Source organism: Nothoprocta perdicaria, unplaced genomic scaffold (genome assembly GCF_003342845.1).
Source record: "Nothoprocta perdicaria isolate Ctin4 unplaced genomic scaffold, notPer1 scaffold_69, whole genome shotgun sequence".
Classification (NCBI taxonomy): domain Eukaryota; kingdom Metazoa; phylum Chordata; class Aves; order Tinamiformes; family Tinamidae; genus Nothoprocta; species Nothoprocta perdicaria.
The window spans coordinates 1,676,588-1,704,584 of NW_020455965.1; the positions used below are offsets into that span (position 1 = coordinate 1,676,588).

At 45.9% G+C, this 27,997-nt stretch overlaps 1 protein-coding gene across 2 annotated transcripts in view; it reads left to right on the plus strand.

Annotated features, from left to right (window-relative positions):
- The window catches only part of CCDC85C (coiled-coil domain containing 85C), a 107,639-nt gene that overhangs the window by 43,242 nt on the left and 36,400 nt on the right, over positions 1-27,997 (plus strand). For both annotated transcript variants that reach the window (XM_026050427.1, XM_026050428.1), the window contains exon 2: positions 22,280-22,356. In XM_026050427.1, coding sequence (XP_025906212.1) covers positions 22,280-22,356 — 77 coding nt within the window. The remainder of the gene's footprint in view (positions 1-22,279; positions 22,357-27,997) is intronic.

Below are 27,997 nucleotides of genomic sequence, written 5' to 3' on the forward strand. Positions count from 1 at the left end.
TGCCAGCCCTGCTCCCTGCCGCCTGCCCTTGGAGTTTCTGTGTCAGGGCCATCCACCAGAACACCAGCAGCCTAAGTGAGATAAAACAATTTGTGCTCTTGTAGAGCAAGCTGGTGACGAGTATTTGGGGCCAAGAGGGAAGGGAACGAACAGTTAAATTCTCTGTCTTGTATCTGTGCTTTCTTGTCCCTGCTGATATCCTTTACGGGCAAAAACACAGATAAGTTATAATGCATATGCATCATTTTAGTATCTTTAATTGTAGTTCACAGAAGGTTTTTAGAAAGTCCGATGACTCAATAACTATGATAAACTCCCTAAACTTTCCAAGGGCTTCTCTGAGCAGTTCTAATGATCACGAATCCACTGGGTAAGCTTATGTTTTTGTTTAATGGCTGCCCGCTGGTTAAGGTATTATACGGTATTATTTGTAAACGATTTTCTATGCTGCCTTTTTAAGTTACTGTCACTGACCTGTGATTCCAGCCTCTAAATATTTGAGATTCTCTTTAGAACTGATGTCAATGGAAGTGAAATCAAAAGTGAAATGAATGTTTAGCCACTGTCCACTATCTTAATGAAAATTATTTACCAGGAGCAAAGACATTTGCACTTCACTCTATGGGAATGGACTTTTCTGATCAAGGGATTGTGAAGCAAATTGACAGAGCAATTCAAGGACAAGTACAGTTTGGAGTCTCTTAAGTATTGTCTGTCATCTTTCCTTCTTCAGTCAAGCTGTAGTAATCTGTCTGAAAGCTCCAATCCCCAAGTGGCCACCCAGCACTCAGAAAACTGCGGCAATGACCTGAAGGAGAGTGTGTTATTCCTGCTGTTTTGTAGGAAAGCTGAAGCTAAGGGGTTTTCTTGATTTTTTTTTTTTTTTTTTTGCCTAACCAAGAACTTTTGTAAAAACAGCAGCTAAAGTGCCAAGGGACCTTAAGTGACGAGGCACTCGTGCTTGTAACCTTCATCCCAGACATGCCCATGTCTGCATGGGATTGTATTTGTCCTACAGACCCCTCGTCCCCTTGGCAGGGGCACAGCTCGTCGGGCAGTAACGAGATGAGTGTTCAACGTAGCCGTACGGATCCCTGAAGTAATTTCAGTGTCTTCAGCAGGATTAAACCAAGGTTGAATTTGGTCCCGAATCTTTATGTTTGAAAATTAATTTGGGTGCAATCTACTTTTAATTATGCCTAACCTAATTATACCAGGTTTATTATCACAAGGGAGGAATGCTAAAGTATCCAAAACAAGCATAGGGAGTATGGCTATCCCATTAGATAAATGTTACATTAATGTTGTGTGGGAGGTGTGATAACAGTATATATTTTTAAAAATCATCAATATTAAAGGACGTATTAGATTAGAAGGGTTGGTGAGTGGAGTCTCTTGCTGTAGCAAGCAATTGCACCTGATAGTGACTTCCAGGAATGGCTCAGGAGCCCTTTTGAAATCAGTCCAGCATTTTTGCCCCTTCTGTTTATATGTCTGGGCCTGAATCTCAGGCCTCCTTTTCCTATTTTTGAGCCTAAATTTCTTCAAATCCAATTTATGTTCACTTAGTCATCGTTTGCATCTTTTTCTTTCCCTGACATCTTGTTTTCCAGCACAAATGCTGTGGAGTCCTGAAGGAACATAAATCCACATGAATTCTGAAGTTACATTGAATTATGTCCCTTTAAACATAATAACAATATCTAAGCTCATGATGAACGGTACAGATATTGTGAATAGCCCTCCAAAATGACCCTTACCCCTACCAACAGAGTATTGTAGTGAGAAATGGAGCCTGGTCTCCAAACAAGTCTCCCACCAACAGTGTTGTGTGAGAAATCTCCAAATGAGATTTGGAAAGTCTCCAAATGAGGTTCCTGCCTATTGACTTAGGTAGGGCATACATGGCACCGCTTCTGGCTATAACAGAATCATGGAATCACAGAATGGTTGATGTTGGAAGGCACCTCTAGAGATCACCTAGTCAAACTACCCTGCTCCAGTTGGGACCCCCCAGAGCACAGGGCGCAGGGTGGCATCCAGGTGGGTTTGGAAGATCTCCAGAGAAGGAGAAGGAGACTCCACAGCCTCTCTGGGCAGCCTGTTCCAGGGCTCTGTCACCCTCACAGGAAAGATTTTCCTCATATGGAGATGGAACTGCCTGTGTTTCAACTTACACCCATTACCCCTTTTCCTGTCACTGGCCACCACTGGGAAGAGCTTGGCCCCTTCCTCCCTGTGTTCACCCTTCAGGTTCTTATACATATTAATCAGATCCCCTCTTAGCCTTCTCTTCTCTGGAGAAGAGAACACAGACTTCCCTGCTCCCTGGCTTATTTTCTGCCTCTTCCTCCTCGCTAGCCCAGTCCATGCCATCCTGCTGTCCTCCTTGTAGCCTCTCCAAGGTTCAGTACGGAGCCCGCTCCAATATTTTCAGTGTCTGAGGACGGTACCTGTATGCACTAAGCAAGTAAGTCAGGATTCAAAATCCTTTTATTTTCTGTGGTACCTCTTAATGCATTTCGCTTGAGGAAGCATTTGTTAAAAGGCTGGAGTAGGGTTAGAGAAGATAAATTCAGGCCTTTGGCATGCTGGAGCCTGGTGGGCACAGGCTCCCTCTGCATTTTTGGGAGCCTGTGTCAGGCATTTGCAGTGCTGTCGTATCAGAGACTGGCCCTGGCTGCACAGCACCACTGGTGTTCCCTTTTCTTCTCCTCCTGGCAAGAAATTTTCTGGGAAACCATTTGTATTATTTAACTAATGATGACTAATGCTTGAGCATCGATGTCTGTGCAGTGTGGGATTGTGCCTGTCTGAGCATTTACCCTCTCTTTTCCGAGTCTAAGAGCACGCTTTTTATCTTCCCTAAAAAGATAAAAAATAAAAGTATTTCGCAGGAATCCTTTTCATCCCCTTTTTGGGGAGTGATTCATCCTGAAAATAAATCCTCTGTGTGCGTGGTAGCTGAGGCAGAGCTGGTGCCTGGTGCTTGGACGGTTGGGGGAAGAAGCGGAGAAGCCCTGGAGAGCGTCTGGCTCTTCTGCCGCCCGCAGTCTCGTGTACCTGGGGGGACCATGTCCCAGTGGGCCCAAGGACAAGCAGCAAGTGGTGCAGGGGCTGCCCAAGGTGGTGTTGGTGCCAGAGCTGTGTCATTCGTGTCATCTTCTAGGCCCCACGTTATAACTTGCTTATTCCTCCACTCTGGAAAGCGCGGGCCTGAGCATCCTACTAAATATTTGCAAAACTTCCAGGTTTGTCAGGTCTCTGCTTAATTTTCTCTCTCTCTTTTTTTTTTTGTAAACTGATTTTACCCAGTTGGACTCTTACTCTTTTCTCCCCATTGCATTTCAGGACAGCTCCTGCTTCCTTCCTAAAGAAGCTATTAGCTCGCACGCTCTGAACCAAAATGTTAGCTCAGCTTTAACAGATGGATGGATATGGGTATCATGTGGCAAGTTAATGAATAATATCTATCACCTAATTTCCCGAAAGTTGGCATGTAATGAGGCTGGTGCCATGATTATTACCTCTGTAAATCATGACTTTTAAGATGATGACAATCCCTCCTGCCCCAAGGATACGGGACAGCCAGACAATGATGTACATTTAATTGCGGTGTGTGAGAGGCGATGTGTTCGGGAGCGTGCCACTGCCTCTAAATTATCCTCTGCAGCACAGACGTTAGAGGAGATTAGCACAGATCGGAGGGGAGGGAGGGCCCTGCCATGCTGCTAGGTGTTTGCATGTGTATTTATTTATCAGTGCGAGTCAGCCTCTGATAGTGGGGCGAGCTGGTGATGTATGGGAGGTAGGTTTGACTTCCAGGCTTGCCACCTTGCTCTTTCCTCAGGGCTGGAAGAGCAGGGAATAGGCCTGGGAAGAGAATCATTCAGGATTGCTTGGAGACATTTCCTTTGTTTCACTGATGGGTGGTTTTGGTGGATTTTTCCTTGAACACAAGACTCTCATCTACCAAATACCAGGCTCAGCCTGGGGTGTTGGAGCTGTCGAATCTCTGCCAAAACCTCCTCCCCCCGCAGGAAATTTGTGTCCTCTTTTTGTTCCTACTCCAAACCAAGGCTGGCCATGAAGCCGAGTCTTTCCCACGTTGCTGGCAGTCAGCTCGCTTACACTTCTGCTCTCTCGCAAAGGGTGGCATCTGTGTTTGCGGATGCCTCCAAGAATGTCTCATACTCTAGCAGTTAATTAATCAATTAATTTCATAACTACTCCTACTAAAATATCTACTGGGCTATTTAGGTTTCTTTCATTAGGTGCTATGCTACTGAAGTTGACATGGATGTGACTAAATTGTGAACAAATCAGATGTTGCAGCTGACCCTTGGAAAGCAGCTGCTGCCAATCTGCCTTTACTGTAATCCTGTTTTTTTTTCACTGTGGGCTCCTTTCTTGGGAACTTCAACGTGTCTGTTGAATTTTTCTTCTCCTGTTTTATTCTTCAGGGGTCTGTCATGGCTACAAAGCTGTCCAGACAACCTGGCTGGATCGGGGACAGGAAGGACTAACGGTCTTGCGGCTGCTCAGGTGCTTTCCCTGTTAGCACTGCCCAGCTCCTCTTACCTCTGTGCTGAACAACGGCTAAAATAGCCCTAACAGTGGTACTGGTGGCTTTGGATCAGGTTAAGGATCCACCTGCCCTGGTGTCCAGCAGTGCCCACTAGTCCGGGTTGCCCGTGGGATTAAACCTAAGGAAAACATACAGCGATATGTTTGCATGGCCATGGCCCATGCCAGTGGTTCTGCTTATTCCTGGTTTCTGTGAGGGCTCAGGTTTGACTTGTTCTCCTGGCCAGGGTGCGAAAGGCCTGCAGGAGTGCGGGGCCAGGAGGACACTGTGGCAGATCAAGAGGACACTTTCCTAACTTCCTGTGCAGCCACCATCCAGAAGGAGAACATCTCTGGCCATTTCTCTGTTCATGTGGGTTGTCTGCAAACTAAAGACAGCCTGTTGTTTTCCTTTGATTTCCTTCCCCAAAGTAAGCAAACACAAAGTAAGCCTGTAAAACATGTGCAGTGTCAGGAGATGTTCCTTAACCTGCTGGAAAGATGCTATCTGCCAAGGCAGTGCTGGGGCTGCTAATTGATTTCACAAAGAAACATCAACTTCTTCTGTGTAATTCTCTGCAGTGAATTGGCTGTTGTTGGTCTGAGCCTGTGTTTAGCCTTTTTGTCACTAAAGACATTGTAATGCTTATGGAATTAGTGGTTACATAAGCTGGCTGTCTCTGATTGGGCTTTGCTGTGCTGTAATGCTCATTTAGGGTAAGGTAAGAGCAAGCAGCAAAGCAGAGGACATGGAAAAAATATAGATTTGTAGTTGAGAGACTTATTAGAACTTAACACAGTGTGCAGGAAAACCCAGATTTGGGAGTTTTCATGTATTCTCTATAGCTCTGTAGATTAGAATGGAACCGTGGGAAAGCTGCCAGGGCTTTAAGATAAATCCATGCTTTGTAAATCCTTTCATCTGACTGTCGGATTCATACAATTGAGTATTACCCAGTTTATTATTGTTAGTTGATTAAATTCCCGTTGGTCAACACAAATAGTACTGTTCAGGCGGTGCGTTCATGTGATGGAAACTGGCACTGTGGAGCAATCCCCAGAGAAAGAGAGGGGCAACCTGTCACTTAAAACAGTGGCCAGAGCATGTGTGTGGAAGAAACCCGGGAAGAGAACAAATCCCCCTGTTCGGACAGCGTTCCTGGCGTCTCTCCTGTGTCCGCGGAGCGCTGGGAGGGATGTGCGGGGCGGGCCAAGCATGTGTAACTAGGATTAATGGGATGCAATTAGGCGAAGGAGAAAGTCATCGGGAAATGTCTCCTCAAGGTGAACGCTGTTGTGGTTCCTTAAAGTTTCTCCAGTAACAGGGACTCACTCGGGTCATGTTAAAATGAGGACTGAGAAAAATCCTATTTTGGGCGAGGAGATAGGCTACATCAGAGGTTTTAGGGAGGTGTGGGGAGTTTTCATGGACGATCTTACCTTGGGTGCATTTTACTTCCACAACCCTGCTCCACAACCCTGTTTTACTCTGTTTACCCCAGAGTAACCTCCTTTTGCTTCATGTGTAATACCTTGCTTCCCAACGGGAAACCCAAAGAGGTGCAATACACTCCAGCTAGCAAATGAGCCCACAGGGTTATTGGAAAGGACTGCAGCGCTAACCAGCCCTTTTGCTTTAGGTAGCAAAGCACCATTTTGTAGAAAATAAAGATGGTCTTCTGTCTCTCCAGCCCAGTCCTAAGACGTGGGCTGCGGAGGAGCTGCAGGTGACGTCCATGTGAGCAGTCAGGTGGAGCCTGGGACACCACGTGGGGAAGCAGGGTGTTTGGGTATCGGTGCCTTCCCACGCAGCCGTCCCCTTTACCCTGCTCTGCTGTGGTTTGTAGCCAGAAACCCCGGCCCATTTGCTGACTGATGGACAGGAGGGCACAGGAGCAAAACGGGGTGCCCGTGCTCACGTGCCCAGCAGCTACGGCCCAGGGCCCCTCTTCAAAGCCGTCCACAGGCAGAAATGGAGCCAAGGAGCTTTTTGTACACAAGAAGGGAGCTACTGAGGCAGAGAAGTGCGTGTTAACCTGCCGTTTAGGGAGCGGTCAGCCGCCAGTCCAAAGTGCTTAAGAGGTAATAAACCTGTTAATAAATAACAGGGAAAGTTGGCTGCATTGCATGTTTTTAATATCTGAACGTATCCTTAGGGAAACCCGATAAAGGTTTGTGCAGTCCTTTTACAAAGCCATATCAAGTATTTGCTTAGCTTATGGGATCAGAAAGTCTCTTCCGATCCCCTGGTCCCTGAATCCTTGTGGGACTGATTTTATTATCCCTGACAGATGAACGCCTGGGCTCTCCTTGAGTATCCTGGACAAGGTGACTACACATTTCTGTAGAGGAACGTGCTTTGCACTGATTGCGAGGGAACTCGTCCTGTAAGATGCTCCTTACCCACATTTCCCTATCCACGAGGGGTTAGGGAGCACCCCTTAACAGATTAACCCATGGAAGGGGCTAACTTTCTAGAGCCTTCCTAAAACTCCTGGATAAGGATGGCAGCTTAGGTGCAAGCTAATCACAGAGATGGAAGGGAGATTTATCTTGTAAGTGGCTTGCCATTTCTAGCTCATTTGCCCTATTTTTATTGCTGTAGTAGTGTATTATTACCTTATTTTTAATCACTTCTATTTGCTTTTGTCTCATTGTAGGAGTCCAGACCAGTATCACATTTTACACTGCTCCTCCGTCTTTTTTTCCTGCTCCCTTTCAGCATTGTGCTATTAGGAAATGCTTAGGTCTTGTCCAGCCCTTCTTTCCAGGCATTAATAATATGTTTTCTTTTTTCAGATCCTTAATTTATACTGAGAGTCATTCTACCTAAGTATCAGGAATCTCAGTTATGCTCCGTTTTGGGTTAGAGCATATTTTTGGCTGGCTTACCACCATCCCAGCTGGCCCTAACAAACTATCCAGCAGTTCAGCGTAGGCAAAACATTACACTTGACAGCCCTTTTCCTGTTTAATTTCCTTTTGTAGACTCCTCCAGCAGGGCTGCAGGTGCAGGGGGGAGGAGAGGACTTCAGGTAGGAAGTGCTTTCCCAAAAGAGAATATCCCTCCATGCTCATGTAGGGAAGTAGCCAACAGCCTCTGCTCCATCTGTGTAGTTTGAGGGCGCAAAGGGGCTTCTCTGTGTCCTATTTAATGGGTTTTGTTGATTTTTCTTTATGTGAAAGCAGGCAGAAATAAGATTTATGCCTTCTTTCAGCGTGATAACGAAGGACTGTACCGTAAAGTAATTGTAGATAATTTGTTGTTTTTATATGTGCCAGTTTTTCCCATCCATACTGAGTCCTCAGAGGTGTTTGGAGGAAACACACCTTCCCCCCACAGTCACGGAATGTGTTTATCAGAAGTGAGCTAAATTACTAGGCAATTGGAGCACATATAATGTTTAACCACAGTCTGGGGCTGGACAGCGTGAGGCTGTGTGTTTTGCTGGCACTAGGTGGTCAGAAGGACAAGAAGAGAGTCATGTTACACAGAACCCCAGAAATCAGGACTTCCATTTTCCCATGGTCTCTTCTCCTGCCCTTACCCCTTCCTGCCTGGGCACTTCACGCTCTTGCATGCCACGCTCCCTTCTGCATCCCACCTCCGTGGTATGTTAGGGCATGCGGCCAAGTGCATTTCTTTTTTCTGTTTGTTTTTGTCCTTGCTGGCTTGCCAGCCTCCCCGTGTGTTGTGAAATGCAGCCGAACCACAACTCCAAGTCTTGGTGTTGTGAGAGCCTCCTCCCCGGCAGCCCGTGGCTGGAGGCGCAGCTCTGAGCTCTGCACTGCAGCAGGGTCACTTCCCTGCAGGGACCCACGACAGAGACACTGACCCATCAAAACAGCCCAATATGTGCCAGATCCATAGCTGGCATATGCTGAAGGCTGTGTAGGTGCCATCTTATATGATAATATATATATCTTGATAGGAACTGCTGGTTCTACAGAAGCAGCAGTTCCTGATGAATGGGACAGGGTATGAGGTTTCTTCCAGTAGTGTGGACAGGCTCCGAGTCCTTAGCTGTAGATATTTTTGTGTCTTCAACACAGCCAGGCATGATCCGCCAGCTCCAGAAGAGCTTGGTGTGCAGGGATTTCAACGTTCCCTGGTGACTGTCTTAAGCCTCAGGCTTGTGACTATTTTAGGCTTTCTCTCTATCCGAGCTTTTCACCAGAAGTTTCATCCTGAGCTAAAAATTGCATGAAAATTGATGTGTTTCCATTAAAAATGCTTTGTTGACACAGCAACATTTCCCTCTGAAAAGCTGTTGTACCTAAAAAATTCACAGCGAGCTCCCAAGCAGCGCGGCGGGAGCAGGCAGCACCATCAAACCAAACATCTTACTGCTCCGTTAGGACAAGAGCCTCATGCTGCCAGTTCCAGGTATGACAAGAAGGTTTGTTCACGGCCTGTGCCACAAGGAAAACCCAGACCTCGCTGGATAAACGCTTTTAAACCATCTGCTTGGGCCCATGCCTTTGCTGAGCACCTTGGCAGGGGTGCTTCTCAGAGCAGCCCGGGAGGAAGAGGTGAAGAAATGGGGGAGAGCTGAGGCAAACAAGACAGTGTGAAGGAGCCGCACGCAAGGTGTCTGCCCAGCCATGGCCTCTCCATTTTGGCGTTTCTTAGGCTGTGCTAGCGCGAGGGAGGGGCTGGGCCTGCGGTGTTGGGAGGCAGGGAGAGGGCCGGGGAGGCGGCGCAGGCCGAGCCCCGAGCGTGGCCAGGTCTCCCCTGTGCCCAGGCAAGGAGACAGAGCGCGGGCGGCGTGTGGAGCCGCGCTCCGCGCTCCCGCTTCGTCCGCTCTTTCATCAGCCGCCCCGGCCAGCAGCGCCCCTTCCTTCGCCCCCCTCGCTCTGCCTCTCTCCTGCGCTCTCGCTGCCAGCTCCTGCGCAAGAATAAAAACATTCCTGCGCCCCCCCAGGCAGCGCAGCCCTTTCAAAGCGCAGGGGGCTCCCCCGGCCCCGCACAGACCGACTTTGATCTGGCTCCAGCCTTTTCCCAGCGAGGAGCGGGGCTCTGCTTCCAGCGCCCCATGCTGCACACAAAGGAGGGGACAGGGGAGGAGGGGAGGGCTGTTTACCCTCATCAGGAATGGTCGAGTGGCCCGAGTCAATAGAGACCATTTTTCATTAACCTAATCATTAGTTTTTCTCACTGCCAATTAAATTTTCCCTCCCTATACTGAGGAGGGCATCATTTGCATCTGTGAGATGTATTTTTTTAATAGGGGGCTCCCTGCACATCACAGGGTTATTTGAGGAGGGGAAATTAAAGTTTAATTTCTCTCCTGACTTGGCGGAAAAGGATTTTTGAGCTTTAATTATCCCGCAGCTCGGATTCCTGACCGTTGAAGGCCGCGTTGCAAAGGCGGGTTTCTATTGTGCCAGGCGGGTAATTATGCAGCCCTCTCCCGGGCTCCCCGCCTTTATTGTCCAGAGGAATCTTCCCAAGCAAAGGCAGGAGCAGATTTACAATCAGAAATGCATTTGCTCTGGCCTGCAAAAGTTGCAACGTGATGTTTACAAAGAAAGACCCACGTTCTTGCAAATAGTTAAGATTTTCAGGCTTTACCCATTTAACTAGAATTTATCACCTTATCTGACAATCTGCTCCCCCTCCTGCAAGTTGCTGAAGTGGTTTTCTAAACTCAAAAAAGCCCAGTTGTGGGCTGCTTTGTGCTATCAGTTTTTAAGCTGGATTTCTTTGAAGGCAGTGGAAATTTCTGCGTAAAGCTTTCCACACATTTGTGTGTACGATGTTGAACATAAGCATTACAGCCATCTGAAAGTTAGCAGTACTTCTTACCTAGAAGGTAGTGTTAATCTATCGAGGAGAAAATCTTTAAGGATTCAAGCAAAACTAAATTTTCAAAGAAAACTTAGTCATAACTATTCCCTTTCACTGGACTTTGCGTTAACCTGACTTGTTTTGTCCTAGCTTTTGAACATTTACACTTAGAGATTTGTTACAAAAAGTGAGGAACTTCAGCAAAAGTCTTCTTAAACATGACAAAATTTTTTCCAGCTGTAGCAAGCCCCCCAATTTTTGGATGCATTTAGATTTGAGGGCAAAAAATTTGCATGACTTTGATCAGTGTGATGTGTTCTAAGAGCAAGATACCAAATTGTAATTCCTTCCAGTTAAATACTCACTGCAGGACCTCATTTTTGCTGCAGGATGTAATGGGAATAATGCAGAAGGCAGGTCAGGGAGCAGATTTGGTGGTCTGATTGCATTGATTTCCGAGGATTTGCATGACGTAGCTGACAGGGCAATTGGGCGTGCAAGTATTCAGAGCAACCTGCTCAGTGGAGCTTTCTGGCTGTAGCAGGATGACAAAGGACTTTGAACTCTGCTCTCTTTTATTGCTGTTTTGGTTTCGGTGGTACAAACTCAAGAGTTTGGGGGCTTCTGGCTATTACTTTTTATGTTATTCTGAGGAAAGGTAATAGTTCATTATGGGAGTTTCTGGACTCTTAAAATAGTTCCAACTCATTACCCTGGACTTCATTCCCACAGACTCAGATTTCAGATTAGCACCTTTGTGCTTTTCTTTTAGACTCCTGAACACGGACAGGGCTGATTCCTTGGCCTTCTCCAAAGCCCTCCCTTGTCACAATGCCTGTGAACCTTGACAGCACTTTGGCTTTTAGTGCTGCTGAGTCTTGTTTCCTAACCAGGACGGTTTCCTGGCTCTCCCCGACTTGTGTATATTCATCACATCCCTCTTTTTTAAGCTCTTTTGGCTGGAGTTTGTGTCCAGGTTCATATTGAGCTTAATGTTGTGTTGGCTTTCTGTGATTTAAGACTACTAATTTCCATGAAAAAGCTGACAACAATAACTCAAAGATGAGAACTCTCCCTTTTGGGGGGTACTGATTCTGAAATCACTGACAATGTTTGAAACAGCCATTTCCAGCTCTTGTCTTTTCCAGTAAGAGCTTGCTAGTTCTCCTTGCACATTTTCTTTTTTGCTTTGTGGGCCACTGTGCAGTTAGGTGACTGTTTTAGCAGAAGAAAAACCAAATTGCATGAATGGTTTCAGATTACTGAATTTAACATGCCAGTCAAAGACTGTTTTGGCCTTAAATAATTGCAGTGCTTGCTCTCTAAATGTTAAGTGAATTAGCAACAGATTTTATCATGTGTTTTATGTATGGAAATAGTCATGGAAAATAGAACTGAAGGGCTCTGGAGGTCACCTAGCTCATCCCTTTGCCCCAAGGCAGACTCAACTCTACTTAAACTACTCCTGACAAATGTTTGTCTAACCTGCTTTTAAAAACCTTCATCAGTGGTGATTCCCACAACCTCCCAAGGCAATCTCTTCCTTGCTATACTAGCCTGCTTTTCCCAAGTGGACATGGAGAACAATTAATTCGCTGCTTCTTTTCAACAGTCATTTTCATTTACATATCTGAATCCGTTACCACGTCTATCCTCAGTCTTTTTCTGCAGACTAAACAATCTGGATTCCTTCAAGCTCTCCGGATAGATTATGCTTTCCACACTCTGATCCGCCTTATTTCTCTCCTCTGAATTCTTTCCAACTAGTCCACGTGAGTCTTCAAGCATGATGTCTAAAACTGGACACGGATCCGTATTCAAGATCTTTGATACCACTGATGAAGGAGGATTTTTTTTGCCTGTTTACATACAGAACTCTTGTTTCTGCATTGTAGCTTGAACCCTACACTGATTTTGCCATAGCATGACATTGATTCAGGACCAGTTTACAAATTACCGTGGTCAAGATCCTTTTCCACAGGACAGCTTTGTGTGAGGATCCTGGGATGCTGCTGCAAAATGTTAGATCCAGCTCCAGGGTGGCTTTGAGTGGAGCCCGTTGGCTGTGTGACAGGCTCTGCCTTTAGCTTTTGGTGGCAGTAGTCAAAGTCAGGTAAGAAGGGTTGGGATTTGGAGGTGGAAGGGAGGAATTAGCTAAGGGGATTGGCATAGGTGAAAATGAGTTTACAGTCATATAAATGAGTCTTTCCTCTTGGTTTCAGGGATATTTCCCTTTGTAAATACACTCTTAGCAATTTCAAGAGGCTGTAACATCCACTTGGATGTCCCCAAAAGGAGGGTGCAGAGCAAAGTGAACTGCTCTTTCCAAAACATTCACACCGCCACAAACGTTTTGAGCTGTTTGTAGCCAGTAGGAAGCCCCTAATCGGCTTCGGGGCTTTTTTTAACCGGGTCATGTGACCATGTTGCCAAGATTAAAGCAGCACGAGGAAGGAAAAGAGGATTAAACAACCAAGGGTGCCTGGCAGGTCATTTTAACCTTTTCGTAATCATTAAAGCTGCATTAGCTGTGAGGGACTTGCTGTTCTGCTCCATGACAGAGCACTGTTGACACAACTTTCCATCCACCTCTGTCTTCCCCAGAGCAAAGATCCGCAGAGCTGGCCCTCGGGTCTGACCCTCAAGGGAAGGATCCAGCCAGTCCTTGTGCAATGGTGCTGTTCATCAGACTGATGAGGAGTAGCACTTGGATCTGTTAAAAGCAGGGGATTTAGCTCTCCGTGACTAAAATTAGGCACTCACGGAAGGTCCTGCTTATGCCATCCAGCGGTAGCTCAGCACTTGCCCATCAGTAGCAACAGCAGAGAGGTACAGGATAAGGAAGATTACGATGATCGCCTAAATCTCTGCTTTGGCATCCTTCAGTGGCCCTGGGCTTTTCTCTGCTGGGCCTGGAGGTGTCAGGAGAGCCTGCACCGTTGCAGTGTCACTCAGACGGGGGAAGCGAGGCCTGCACGGTGCACGTGTGTCAGCTGAGGCACGAGACAGGCAGAAAGCCTCCGTGTTGGCAGGTGTTGCTCAGCTTTTCCTCGCCCCAGGTTTTCACTTGTAGATTTTTCTTAGCACAGCGTCACATCCAGTAGTCGGTTTGATCTTCCCCTGCCCTTCCAGCTGCAGCATCTTTTATAGTCTCTGTTCTTATCAACCAGAAGGCAACAACGAAGAAATGCTGGTCCCACACTGTGTCTCAGAGGGAGCATCACTCTGAGCTCTACCTGCAATTTGAACATTGTCCTACTTTCTCTATAATTGTCCTTTATTGTTTGGGTAGTCCTTTGTCAGGCAAATCCTTGTGGTTAGACAGAAAACAGCTTCTTAAAGAGGCAAAGCAAAACCTGAAACCTACCCAGTGTCCTTAAATCGTGATAGGGGTTGTGATTGCCAGAGTACCTGGAATTTGTCCAGTGCTTTGTCCCATTCCTCCTGAAAAGCACCAGGTTTTCGTATGAACTCTAGTGGAAGAACCCTGCGTTTGATGTAATTCAGCTTTCCTCTCTCATATGCGCAGCAATCAAGGCTCCCTGGTTGTGCATACATGAGACATTAATAGCTCCATCACTGTGTTTGCTTATTAATTTCTAATTGCATTTCATCCAGTTGTATTTGAAAGCCCAGTCTGAGAAAAGAAGAAAAGATTTCCCCTGGAAACCTGTATAAACAGTGATCACTGTATTGCTCGTGGCTGAGCTGGTTGTCCTGTGGGCAGCAGGAATGGAAGACGCGTTGCGGTGCGTGCAGTGGGATCCTCCAGTAGCACTGAGTCCCTAATGCTTTTCTCTGGCCACCAGACACCACAAGTGTTTTACCAACGTCTGCTCTTTTCCCCTGTTCTACATCACATTCTCTTTGCTGGTTGTGTTCCCTCCTTCCAGTTAAGCAGGATTTCGGGGTTAAGTGGGTGAGAGGGACTGGGACACAAGCGATCTCGCATGGTTTGTGCTTTGCTAGGCAGTGCTAGAACGATGGCCCTCATGAAGATTACAGCTGTAATGTAAAGGTCACCCAAGCAAAGAAGGGACACGGAAGCTGCCTTTCAGATGAGATGAGACATCTTTCTCCTGGCTACACCGTAATACCCAGGCACGCACTTGCACACACTCTTCCTTTCCTATCAGCTGCTTCCTAATGGGATCCTGATAGGATATCAGGAGCTCTTGAGCTTGTCTTGTTGACAGTCATAGCGGGCAGATGTTCTGCTGTGCTTGAAGATGATGTCATTGCTGGAAGCCACAGCGGTGAAGAGCAAAAGCCAAAGTCAGGAGAGACCTTATCAAGCCTTTACAGACTGAATTGAGGCTGCTAAGCCCTTAGACAGGTCTAATGAACTGGAACTGCGTTGGGAATGTGCAGCCTTGAAAAACTTCAGAGCTAAGAGTTAAGAAATTCACTCGGAAAAGTTAATTAAGTAGCTCCAGTGGCATATGTCCCATCCTGCTGGAGCAGTGTTTTACAGCAACACAGCTTTGTTGTCAGTACATAACCACTGGCTTGTAATACTTAAAATAATGTTTGTCGGTCTGAGATTCAACTTTTGTGGTATTTGTGATTAGATTGTTAGTACAGATAAGTAACTTCACAATTGCTTTAAACTGTGTTTTACTATCTCTTCTATATCTGATCCATCACTTGCAGCTTAAAAATACCTGCCTGGATCCTACAAATCTTATTCAGACAAATCCTTTGTTATGGGTGGCTCTGAATGTTACCAAGGGGTCTTTTATTTATTTCATGTGGCCTTAGCAGTGTCCATTCAAAAGGAATCTACTGAGGCATCTCAGGTATGAAAATATTTATGATTTGAACTGGCTTTTATTTCTGTAAGGGCAGCTCCACCACCTTTTTAAGAGTATCATCTGGCAGGCTGTGTGAGGCTGTAGTGCCCTGCTTGGGGCTAATGTGGTAGAGCAAATTGGTATAGTTTGCTTGCAGAATATCTTGTAAAGCTGATAGAGGTGGAAGCCTCTTGTCCACCACACACCTTCTCACTGGGTGTTCTTTTATCCGTCAGCCTCATTCTCCCCAGTGAGGTTGCAAATTGCTCCCAGGCTCCTGCTGGAAAGGTGTGGGGACAGGGGAGAGCAAAGTGTGGCAGTGCAGGTGTGAGAGAAGAGAGTTAAGGTCAATGAGCTGCATCACCCCACTACCAGTATATGTCATTTGGCTCTAGCATGTGTTTTGTCTGTAAACCTACCCTCCCAGCCACTCACACGCTTTCGCAGCTGAATTTAGGGGTATTTTCTGCAGGAACTAGCTCAAAGCAGCTTGGGTGTCCCTTTTGCTGAGGCTGGGAGGTAGCCTCTGTTTTAGGGGGCACATGGGCAGAATCATTCAGACCCTGGAGCATCCTCAGGGTGCCAGGAGGAGAGATCCTCCCTGAGTGAGTCATGGAGAAGCTCAGCACGCCAATGCAGGGAACCAACTGCAACGAGCCCTGGGAGCCCCGCTGTGGAGGGCAGCACCTGCAAAACTGGGTAACTCATCAGTGGTTCTGCCATGTGTCTGCCCACATTGGAGCTGGGCCAGTGAGCATGCCAACTGCCAAGGTAGCCCTGGTGTGGACACTTGTCTTACACACCAGTATGAGGCAGTGTGGCAGGAATGGAGTTGGCAGCAAAAAGCAGAAATAAATGGGGTTGGGTAAGAAAAAGCAAGGCTTATGGAGTTGTCCAGCTCTCTGAAAGCTTTACTTTAATGAAAATGAATATGAAAAGATGTGAGTTTCCTGTGCTTCCCAGCTTCTCTGAAAGAATCACACTGCTTTGATAAATCAGCTTCGTCACAAGACATAACTGCTGGCACATTTTTCAGCCTGCTTGTGTGTGTCAAGAAGCAAAACCAGAAGAGCCATAAGAATCTGAAATACTGTGCTGAAGAGTAAAGGAACGATAACAAAACTGCCGATAAGCAGTGAAATGTTTTATTGAGTGCGGGTGAAGGTCTTTTTATGAGAACATCATTGATTGAAAGAGAGGAAGCAAAAATGTCAGCACTCCATCAAGTGAAAGAAGGTAAGGCAGGGCCACAAGGTGTTAACTGTGGCAGGACATAACTTCTTCTTGTATCTTTCTGCCCTTGGTTTGGGTCTGGGAGACTTCTTGTAGGGTAGTTGCTCTTTATGAGGGGAGGAAAGGTCTTATTTGCATGACACTGACCAAGAAAGCCTAGCTGCTCTTGACTGTGCTAAATCCTACTTGCAAAAGCATTCTCACGGGGAGGAAGCGGGGTGCCAGGGACATGGGCTCCATGCACCAGTCCCAGTCACGCGGAGGGTTGGGCGAGCAAGGTAGCCCTGTGGCTCCACTGAGCAGGCTGAGGAGCTGGAGCACCTCACAGAGTCACAGAATGGTCGAGGTTGGAAGGGACCTCTAGAGATCATCTTGTCCAACCCCCTGCTCCAGCAGGGACACCCAGAGCACGGGGCACAGGGCGACATCCAGGTGGGTTTGGAAGATCTCCAGAGAAGGAGACTCCACACTGGGCAGCCTGTGCCAGGGCTCTGTCACCCTCACAGGAAAGAAGTTCCTCATGTGCAGATGGAACTTCCTGTGTTTCAACTTAACACCCATTACCCCTTGTACTGTCACTGGCCTTGGCCAGGACCTGCTGCAGGACACCCCTGCGGACTGTCCAACCCGTTTGCAGCACTGAAGGGACTAACTCACCTCTGCTAACTCACTACTCATTGCAGGGCTCCTGCTGGTTGTTTCGTGTCACAAACTGTCCCCGCCAGGTTCAGGGGCTGTTTCCCTATGACCAAACTGTTGGGAGTGAGCCGGCTCCTGACGGCTTCCTCTTTGTATGGACAGCTGCTTTAACCTTTTCTTGTATCTCTGCTGTGAATTGCTGTGCGTAAAGGGAGTGTGATTTTACTTACAACTATTTAAGTGCTGAAGTAAGGGAGACCTCATTAAGAAAAGGTTATAAATGTTGCTCGATCTCATCCATGTTACTGCAATGCCTGCTGCTGTTCTGCATGCTCTTGGTTTCGAGAAACTGCACACAAGGACTGACAATTTGTTTCTGAGAAAATAAATGTATAATTCGTCTTATTTACCCAACAGACAGGTCCCTCTGAAGTCTCAGGTGACAATCAGAAAGTCTCCAAGTGTCTTTTAAAGTGACATTGTTCAATGCTGCACAGGCTGGGAGATTGTTTAGATTGTTAAAACAGGATCTAATTTATATTTTTAAAAAGCACCAAGAGCCAGGCACTTCCCTGCTCCCTCAAAGGCCATTTAGCTAAAACAAGGTAGAGTGATTTGTCTTGCCTCAATTTAGCTGTAATGAGTATTAAGTGGTTTATCTATGTGGCGAAAAGTTACTCAGCTAGATTACATCCAAGTTGAATTGCACCCGATTCCAGATGGAGTATATTTTTTAAGACAGTAAATCTTGAGGAGGATGGGTAATAACGCTAATGCTCCTTCACGGGTTGGAATGCAGCTCTCTTACCTCTCATGGAGATAACGTTAGGAGCTACGTCCAATTAGTTTTTTCAAAGGCTTTATAAAGAAACGAGGCTTCAGATTTTACAGCTCTGCAAACAATTTAGCTTGAAGCATTTAAGTTGCCCAGGTGAGTTAATTGTAGTCACTCCTCTGGTTTTCGCTAGCCGAGCTGTTGCGTTGGTCCCTTATCCTGCCGAGCTGGCTCCCTGCTTGGGGTACCCATTGGGACCACAGGGACATCCGTGCGGAGCCAGCACGGAGGGGTCCTCAGCCCTCCGAGCATGTTCTGGGTGCTCAGGGCGGCTGTTCTTCATCCCACCCAAGCCCAGGCGTTTTCTGGCACTTAAACCACAAATGGAAGTTGCTCTGTGGATGGAGACTGTTGGGTTGTGGTAGCTGCTTGGAAAGGATTTTTGTTGCTGGAGGATGCCCCAAGTGTGATGACGGGCTAGCGCTGAGTTAGATGTGTGTAGCGGGAAGGGTGGGAGGTGCCGTTTTTTGAGGGGGAATTCCTACCGCCTGGTGCCATCTGGCTCTCTAAATGCAAACGTTGCTCATGCAGTGGCTACCTGAGACTCCTGGGAAGGAGAAGAAAGGTGGAGGTGAAGGAACAACTCCAAGAACATCTCTGCCTGAGGGGCTGACTCTTGCCTGGCTGAAATACCTGCTGAAACTCATCCCTCTGTGCCCTTGGCCACTCTCCTTGTCCATGATACTGTCCTCTTCTTTATCATGCTGCACTTCCATCGAGCCCATCGGCTCAGCTGTCTGCCCAAGCAGAACAGGTCTGAGACCTCTGACGATATCTGCACAGGGGTATGTGGATTTGAAGTCAGGGCAATGTTGCTGTATTAGCCTCGGGCATGCCGCTGCTCTGCCGTAATGCTCAGGATCTGGAGAGCCTCTCACACCACAGAGAAGAATGTGGTTTTGGACTGGAGGTTAAGCATTCCTCATGACTGAAGGTGCTCTCTGATAAGGTGATGGGGATCATTTGTTTAATTTCTGGTGATTGCAATGAGGAGGTCTGAGCCGTCCACATTCCTGCTCAGCACCGTCTCCTGGGTGGGTCACTCGGGCATTTCTGCCATCCACAGCTTTGGGGGAGGTAGGGGAGGAGCGAAATTCACTGATAAGACGAAGGTCAGAGGCCGAAAAATGTTGGGAATGTGTTTCTTGATCTAACGTGGGGGAGCCAGAGCACAGGGCTTTGCTGCTCAGTCCTGGAGTGTTACTGCCTGCTGTCATGAGAGTTATGGGATCTTTTAAACCTGAGATCAAGATGCAAACTGCTCCTCTGACACCTACCTCCACACAGGCAGCTCCAAAGATGGTGATGATTCGTCTCTGAGGGCATAGTGAGGATGCTGACAACTTTGAATGGTGTTTCTCAGGCTCTGCCTGAGATGGAGCACTTTCAGCTGACAAAATTTGCTTGCTTTCTTTTATATACTGCTATGGGATGTTTTCTGGTTGAGGTCAAATGTGGGGTGTGGTTTGGGGTTGAACAGTGGTGTTTGAAGAACTCCATCAAATCTCAGAAAAGGCTTTGGGTTGGAGTAGTCCATGGTGGCACTGACTCCAGGGATTGCTCTCAGGACGTGCCCAAGGAATACTCATTCCTTTACCTGGGACATAAAAACAAAGCGGGGAAATAATTCTCTCCCCGTTTCTCTCTTCTTAAGGTGGCCAGGCTCTCTATTCTTGCAGTCAGCAAGTCACTCCTTGCAGCATCCAGGGCCTGGAAAGAGCTCTGGTAGTTCCTAAACTGCCAGAAGGCTCCTCATGCACTTGAGAGCTTGGAGCTCCATGTGGAGCAGAGGTCCTGCCACTGAAGAAACAGGCAAAACATCTATTAATACTGTGGTTGTTGTGAAGCCCATGAGTGACCTGGCAACACATACAGATATTCTTTAGCTTTATCTCGTGTTTCTTACGTTTGTTCTTGTGAGTGTGGCTGTCTGTGTAATTACTGCACGCACAGACTGTCTTCAGTGCAGCTGCCTATCTCTGATTTCCAGGGAGGCGTGGATAAAACCTGCCCTTTGATGGCTATTTGAATACTTCATTGAAGCTGCTCTGAATGCCCTGAAACTTTGAGATAAAAACCCCAGGAGCTGGTCTGGAATCAAGTCTGAATCACTTGATTTGTTGTTTAGAGGCTCTTGTCTCCGTGCTGCCTTGGAAACATGCAGTTACCCTGGGCAGCTCTCAGGCAGGTGAGGGACACCTTATGGAGCCAGCAGGTAGAGACACGTTCCATAAGAAAAGAGTGAGTTGCTGGATGTCTTCGGACTGTCTGGAGACTCCGCTGGGAGCTATATTTAGCCAAACGGATATTACTAAACTGAATTTAGGGGTAAGTCAATAAATGCAGTGGCCTGGGATGCGGAAGAAGTCAGACTAATGATCCATGGTCCTCTTGGTTTTGCCTTTAAGACTCTCAAATTCCCCTATTACCATGATGGAGGAGAGGTTCATTACTAATTCAGCAAGTTGTTTAAGCTGACGCTGAAATCTTGCTGACTTAAGCACAGATCTCCTGTAACTTTTTTACTCTACACATTTTTATATGCATGACTAGATTCATGACGTTGGTATGAGGCGTTAGCCAGGAAGGTGCTATGGATTGATCATATTAACCTACTGCTTTTGCCTTCTTTTCCTGTGATGCACGGACTCCTCCCAGTTGAGTTGTTGGATGGATAGAGTTTGTGATCTCTGCAGCTGGAGGTGATATTGTTGTGAACCGTATGACCGCTTAACTGTTCACTGAACTTACACAGTTTCCTACAGCGTCTTCTTATCCTTCCTTATGAGGATTTATTTGGATTTACTGGTTTTGCACAAAGCACAGTCAAAACAAAAATAGCGAGCATGTTTTCCTTGAGAGTGTTTGTCCTTTAGATGGGCACTTGACTCTAATCTGTCCTGCTGTTCCTTTATGTGCAGCTTGGCACTTGTCTGTGGTAACCCTTTTTTCAGGCATATTCCAATTTTTCTCTTGAATGGTCAAAGCACTAAGTTGTTAGCTGCAGCTTGCATGCTAGCTCTTCTGCAAAACTGCCCCAAGAATCTCCAAGAAGCAGAATTCAGGTTGTGCTAAGGGTGTCTGGCAGGTGCTGCCAAAGGGAATGATAAGCTGTTTAGCACAGTGCCAGCCTAAACCGTCCAAGTAATGCATATATGCATATGTGCATGTGTTTGTGTGTGTGAAAATTTAGCTCGTGTTGCCTGCTAACCATAAGGGGCCAATTCTGAATGGTGCTGGGTGTCAGCAACACACACCAGCATGCGCACAGTTGCATAATTCTTGGTTTCCCTCTGATTCATGCTCAACATGAAGTTCTGTGGCAGAATAATGGCTTTGCAGGCACTCAATAAATAAAATGAAGTAAAATATAACTCCATTATACAGAGTGCTTTTAGCAGTGCAGAAATTGCTCGGTTTTTCATGTGCATAAGCTGCAAAGCTTCCTCTTCTCCCCCTCCTGAAACAATTCAGTGTCTGCTACCAAAAGTACAAGTGGAGAAGACATTTTACAAACATTGATGGATGGATGGAGCTATTGCAAGCTGTTAAACTGTGATGAAGATGGTTAAATGGTTTTTCCAGGTTCCTTTAATTTCTTCCTTGTAAAATTTGCAAATGTGTTTCTTCAAAGCACATTTCAAAACGAAAACCAGATGCTTTGGACAGTGATGAGCCACCCACAGAGCTCTCTGGCAAGGTATCTTCTTCACCAGGTCACGCTATCTAGTGCTGCTATCTTATTGCAATGGTAAATGGGCCATTAAATTTCTTCAAGTTGAATATTACCATTTTATATGAGGTTACACTGTACTTTATTGTCCTAGTATTTTGCTGTCTGCTGTCACATACTTTCTCAAGAATAAGAAAAAAAGTAGGTCTGAGCAGTGAGAATTTGTGTTGTAACATGCCAGTCCATGTGTATGCTTTAGCTTTGTGGTCTATGTATTTTTTGTGGTATTGGGAATTCTAACAGTGACCTATTTATAGAACCATAGGAAAAAATGTTTGAGGAGCTTGTCAGTTGAGCTTAAAAGAAAGGGGGAGAAGGCAGTTTATTTCATCCTAAAATGAAACACCTTCTGTTGTTGAATATTTTGGGGCATTTTAGATGAATGTGAATGGCTTTCAAAGGCCAGAAACTACTTCATTTATTTATTTTTTAAAGGAACAATTCAACTTCACTCACCTTTTCCCTTCCCCCCACACCTCATCAAGTGGGGCTGATAGGAAATACTACTGCTGCTGCTGCTGAATCTCAGCTCTTGAATGAAAAATCCCTTCCCCACCCTTTAAACTTGAATTTGTAGTAATTAGCTCTTTCCCAACCCTTCCACAGAGTGAGAAAATGTATTGCTGTCTGACAGTACTAATCTATAAAACATGATGCTTGAACTTATTTTTTTCTCTCTTTTCCTGAAGATTCATCTTCCAACTACATCAGACAACTTGAAACAAAAGTGAAACTTCTGGAAGATGACAACAAGCTTCTCTCTCAGGTAGTTTTTATGTTTTTTACCTAACTGATATGGATGTGGACATGGGCTCCATTCTCCTGTTTTCACATAGTTGTGCCCAGCTTCCCACTGGAATTCAGTAGGGCTTCAGTGGGCTTTTGGGCAGGGGAGAGCCCAGTGGTCCTTCATGTCAAATGCCACTGATAGAACTGGACTTTGCTTTCTTATACGCCTCTTGACAGTAATGCTACCTCAGAATATAGAGAAAAAGTGGGTTAGGGCCCATGTCCACGTGTGTTTAGGAGTGAGACAATGATGGTAATGCACATGGATGTGCACAAAAGGCGAGTGCTGCTATTGCCAGAGGGATGAGCCAAAACATGCCTGCTCCTGGGGGCAGAACTGGAGGGAGGAGGATCTGTGTCTGCAGAAGCAGATGTGTGGAGGAGAGCAAGCACATGTGGTGTGTCTGCACCCATGGGTCCATGCACATCTCCTTGGTGAGCACCTGCTCTCGCTCGTGTTAGTGGCACGGTCCAGCACTGCCTGTGTCCTTGCTCTAGGATTTTGTCTTGCTTGCCCGTTTGCATTTTCTTTTATGTTGCTGAGTGACGGGCCTGTAGTGAAAGGACAGCCTTGGGAGTAGTTTTGTGCAGCGCTGGCTTCTAGATTTTATTTGTGATCTTGCTTAAAACAAAACAGACCTCTTTAAAACTGGCACTTTTTGCTTGCATCTGTCCTTCAAAGTCTACTCTGTGTGCCACTGGGCTTTTGATTGCTTGTTGTGCTTACCTACCTATATATAAGAATGTCAAGTGAGAGGGAAGAAAACAACCGTCCTGCCTAGTATGTCCCCAGGATCCCACATAAAACATAGCACTTGCTGTAAACAGGGGCAGCTTTGCAGAAATCAGTGAAACTCTGTCCATTTAAACCATCAGAAGAGTTATCTCTCGTTCTCTGCATCGTGACATTATTACACTGTTTTTCCTCCATGGCATTTTTAAGTTTCTCTTTTTCTGAACTTTGCATCTTGCTTCAAGCACTGGTTATCAGAATTACTTTGTCACAAGTTCTTTCCATTTATAAGGAATGAGAGTGAAACAATTCCTATTTTTTTAAATTATAATTTGCCAAAATTTAATAATTTGCTGTTCTTTTTATTTTACTGAGTCTGAAACTAGAGTTTTCCAGTATCACTTCTTGTTTTTTTTTCCATTTTATTTCTAAAACATTACTTTTAAAAAACAAAATTGAAGAAGGCAATATGCTTACTGGACTTTCAACAGAATAACCTCATTTTTAATGAGCTCTACGTTCTGACTGGACTATGAGCTTCTTAAAAATTACCCCAAGTTTTCAGTGTGCAGTTGACCTTACTAGTCATAAAAATGCAACTCATTGAAAACCAAAGAGTTAAACACCCCTGAAAAGGCTCTCAACCCAACAGCTACCAAGTGGCTTCAAGTATTAATCAATTCCTAATTTAATTTTAACTCTCCCTCTTTTTCTTCCAACCCATAAATTCGCTGGTGGCAGTTTAAACCTCGAGACGAATTCATTGGAAATATTGATAAACAGATGGGCTCTGCCGCGCAGGGTGGCCAGTTGCTAGGAGACACGCATGGATTCGGGAAGCGCTCCCTGCTCAATATGCCCTTGGCCTGACTTCGCCCCGCCGCTCGCGAGGCTGCGAGCACGGTAGTGCTCGGCTCGCTTGGGCCTGACTTGGCCAGCCCCAAGGATTCATCGCTGTTCCATAGGGGAGTGTTGGGCAGGCTGAGACTAGGCCCAGGCCTGAGCATGAGGCCTTGATGTGCATAAGCCTCATGTGAGGCAGCAGCCCACGGCTCTGTCCTTCCTTCTACCGTGTTCGAGTTCAAAACACTAGTGACTTGCTGGCTGGTAAAGGTGGGGAAGTAAAGCTCTTAGCTGTAGAGTTTCCTGGCTGCAGGTGGAAGAGAGGGAACTGTTCCTGATGCAGTCACTTTGCCACCATGAAGAGGCTGCTCTCAAATCACCTGCTCAGGATTTGGGCTCCTTGGTGCCAAAGCAGCCCGGCCTGTTGGACCTTCTGCCCACGTTTCGTTGTGGGCCAGAAGGCTGTGCGTTTTCCTCGGAGCTCACAGATTGTCTTCAGTTATCCCCAGCTTTCCGCCTGTGCTACTACAGAAGTTCTCATCTAGCAAAGAGGGAAGTGATCCTAAAACCCTCTGTGCTCTGGAAGGGGTCAGCAACCTCCTTAGCACCACGAGCCACTGACTCCAGGCAGACTCTGACATTCTGTGCACCATCCCTATGTGATGTCTTAATAGCCCTCCAAAAATACCAGGATCCAACCTATTTTAGACTGCACTCATGAAATCTGTCTTTCTTACCAGAGGCACTTTAGCTCTCCTTAGGGTAACACAAGAAAGGCTGCAGCTGCCACTCTCTTGGTGCTACAAATGCCGACCTGCATCTTTTCCTGATCTGTGATCCTACAAACTTGCTTTTCTTAATGTTTCTCTTTTAATGCTCAGTAAGAAACTCACCACTTTTCCCCCCATTTTCTACTAGAGTCTGCAAACTATAGCAAAAGGAGAATGGAAGATGAAGACAGTCTTTATATGAACAGACACTGATGCCTGTGTACACATTGTTCCTAGTATTTTCTTGAAAAAGTATAATCCGCTTACTGGATTCTTTCTTGCTTTCTTTTGGTTGGAAAGCTCTTACCGTGCATACCTCTGGATGAGATGCTAGTCAGGAAGGATCCTGGCAAACTTCCTGCTGTTTTAAAGTTTGCAGGTAATCCTGGCAATGTGCACTCCACTATGCCAAACTTGCTTGTCAACACCAAAGTCACATTTTAACTCAGCTTGGCTTTCTCCCTGGGAGTATTGACATTGCAATAATATTTGCAGCCTCGTGTCAAGAAGTTCTATCACCACCATGCTGAGGAGTGATGAAACCTGACGTCCTAAGTAACAAACAGTGCCTGTGCATTAAAGGATTAACAAATCAGTAGTGGTTATGGAAGTCTTCCTGGCTGCTTTCCAAGCGTTAAACATGGAGCTGAAAAAGCGCTTCATCCAGGGAAACCTGAGAAGTCTGGAGCTGCAAATGATATTGCAAGCTTTGTAGGAGGAGTTATATTACAGTGGCCAGGGACATAAAGCCTCCTTGCTAGCTGGTGCATCCTGAGCAAGGTTTGTTCCCTTAGCTCTGTGTGTCTGGGATGTGAGGCTGTGCGGAGGCGTGATGAGTGCCCTTGTGTCACCTCCAGACACAAGTTAGTGCGAGGCTCCTAAATGTGCCCCCCTAAATGTGCATCCTGGCATCTCCTTTTCCCTCGAGCACGATAAAACAAAGGCTCGGTGGGAGAGGCAGGAGCGTGCCAGCCGTGCTGGGGCTGCCAGCAGGGCGAGCGGGCCGTGATTCACGCTTCTCTCTTCCTGATGACTCATTTGAACAGATTAATGGAAAGAGATTTTCCTTGTGGGATCAAGAGCTACCATCTCATGAGCCACACTTTAAAGTGGGATGAAATCAAATGGAGAAATGGATGTTATTTATGTTATCTGTACGTGAGTTTTTTGGTTTTACTCTCTTTTCCCTTTTAGGGTCATTTCTTTCTTTCCGTGCATCCACCCTGGCATAGTCTCCACTCACCAGAATTGGGATCTTTTTTCCAGCATTAGATTTGGAGATGTTGTAAGGCAAGCAATTAGTGTGGAAACCATATATTTCCACTTGGGAAGTAAGCCCCTTTGTTTTTTCCTAATCCGTCAATAATCACTGCTGTTTGCATCCTCTCTTCTGAGGAGAAACTACCGCAATTTTATACCTTCCTTCAACTCAGGTTTGCACTCTGATGTTTTGCTGGCATAGCAGTGTTGTCTAGAAAGTCATGCTCTTGGCTGACATCGCTGTGCTGGCAAAATCCCTGGTAACAATTCTGACAAAACACAGCTTTTGTTGCCCTAGTTTATATTGTTTTAGAGAGATGCTCCAAGCAATTGCTGCTATCGAATAATGTCCATCAGTGCCTGCTCATGTGTGCTAGTAGGCTGCTGTGGCATAACCTCATGGGGCAAAGACTCCACGGGTGCAGGTGGGACTTCAGTGTCCTGGGGCTGACAGCGTTGACAGCCTCTCACAAGTGTAATTGGCTTTGGTCCTCTTAAGAGCACACAAGCAAGGAAGCGGAGGCACAGACTGAGTTTCTGAGGGTGTCAGTAACCTGAATTCTCATAGCCTCTCAATAGCTGCCTGTTTTTTATGTGGTAAGGTGGAAATCCTTAGTTGGCTTCCAAATTCCTGCCACAGGAGAGGAGAAATCCAAATATGTTCTGGTGTGTAGGCTTAATTGACAACTTCATTTTCTGAAGTTTTAATCGAGGTCTAGAGAATGCTAATGCAACCTCTAAGGAATGCTGGGTGTTGGCTTTGGAGGGCTTTACAGGCATCACTTATAGTCTTAAGTTCTCTGGAGAACAAGTACACTAAATTATACTGTGTGCATTGATTTAATCCACCCCACATCATGTGGAAGAGATGATCTTTTTTCTCTATATCATTGTGGGAAATGCACTGGGAACCTGGTTAACCTTTTATTTTGCAGTGAGATAACTAGACAGGGGAACTGTCTATATTATTGGGATATAACACCTGGGATGGGAGGCAGCATTTGCTTGCTTTTCCTCTGAGCTGAAAGCGTCTAAATAAAAAGTAGACCCTTTAAGCTGTCTCATACTACCTCTTTAACTATAAATGAACACTTAATAACATCCCTTTCTCTCAAGATTAGAGAAACCCATGTGTTCATCAGTTTCCAAAGTAATTTCTGGTTAGGTTTATTACTAATGCGTACATTTTAGAGATAATCATAGTGAAAAACTTTTGGTCATTGTTCACAGTATTTTACATTTTCCACTCTTTATGCCTAATGGCAATCATTAGACACATTTCAATAAAAGCTGAAGCTTAAAGGCCTCATAGACTCAGCACCTTGTTCTCCCTTCTCATATTAAAGTGCTAGGTATCATAGACTGACTGTCCAGACTTCTTTTGATTTGAAGTCTCTGCAAAGCCTAATCTATTTTTTCCCTTTAGAGCAGATACACCAGAGGATTTCTGCTGCTCATAGATGCCCAGAGCACGTAGCAAACCTTTGTGTCAAAAAGCACAGATTTGAGCAGAGCAGATGTGTCAAACAGGCAGCGAGACTCTGAGCTGACAGGAAGTTGGACAATGAAATAACAGTATCTTTTAGGGGAATTTTTCAGTGCCCCTTGTGGAGAGCTGAAAGATGAAGAATTCTTCTCTAGGGAAAGGACAGCCCTTGGGAGGTATCAGGAACATTTGAGTATTTAATTAAATCACCAAATATGTTTCAGAGTTACTAGCACTTTGCAGCACTTCAGCATCTGCCTGCTGGGCAATTGGGATTTCGAGTACCCCTGGAAGATCTTCTCCTTAAAAAGCAAAAAAACAACAAAAAACTTGGAAACCATGCTTCTTATTGGCATGCAAAGTCGGAACTAAAAGCCCTTGCAGTAAAGCCAAAGCTGTACAAATAGAAGAATAATAAGAAATAATACTTGTAAAAGCTACTGTTAGGACAGAGCTGAGGTTTTTAGCTCACCTGGATTCCGCCTGGATTCTTGTTGAGATGATCGACAGACTGATAAGTTGCTTT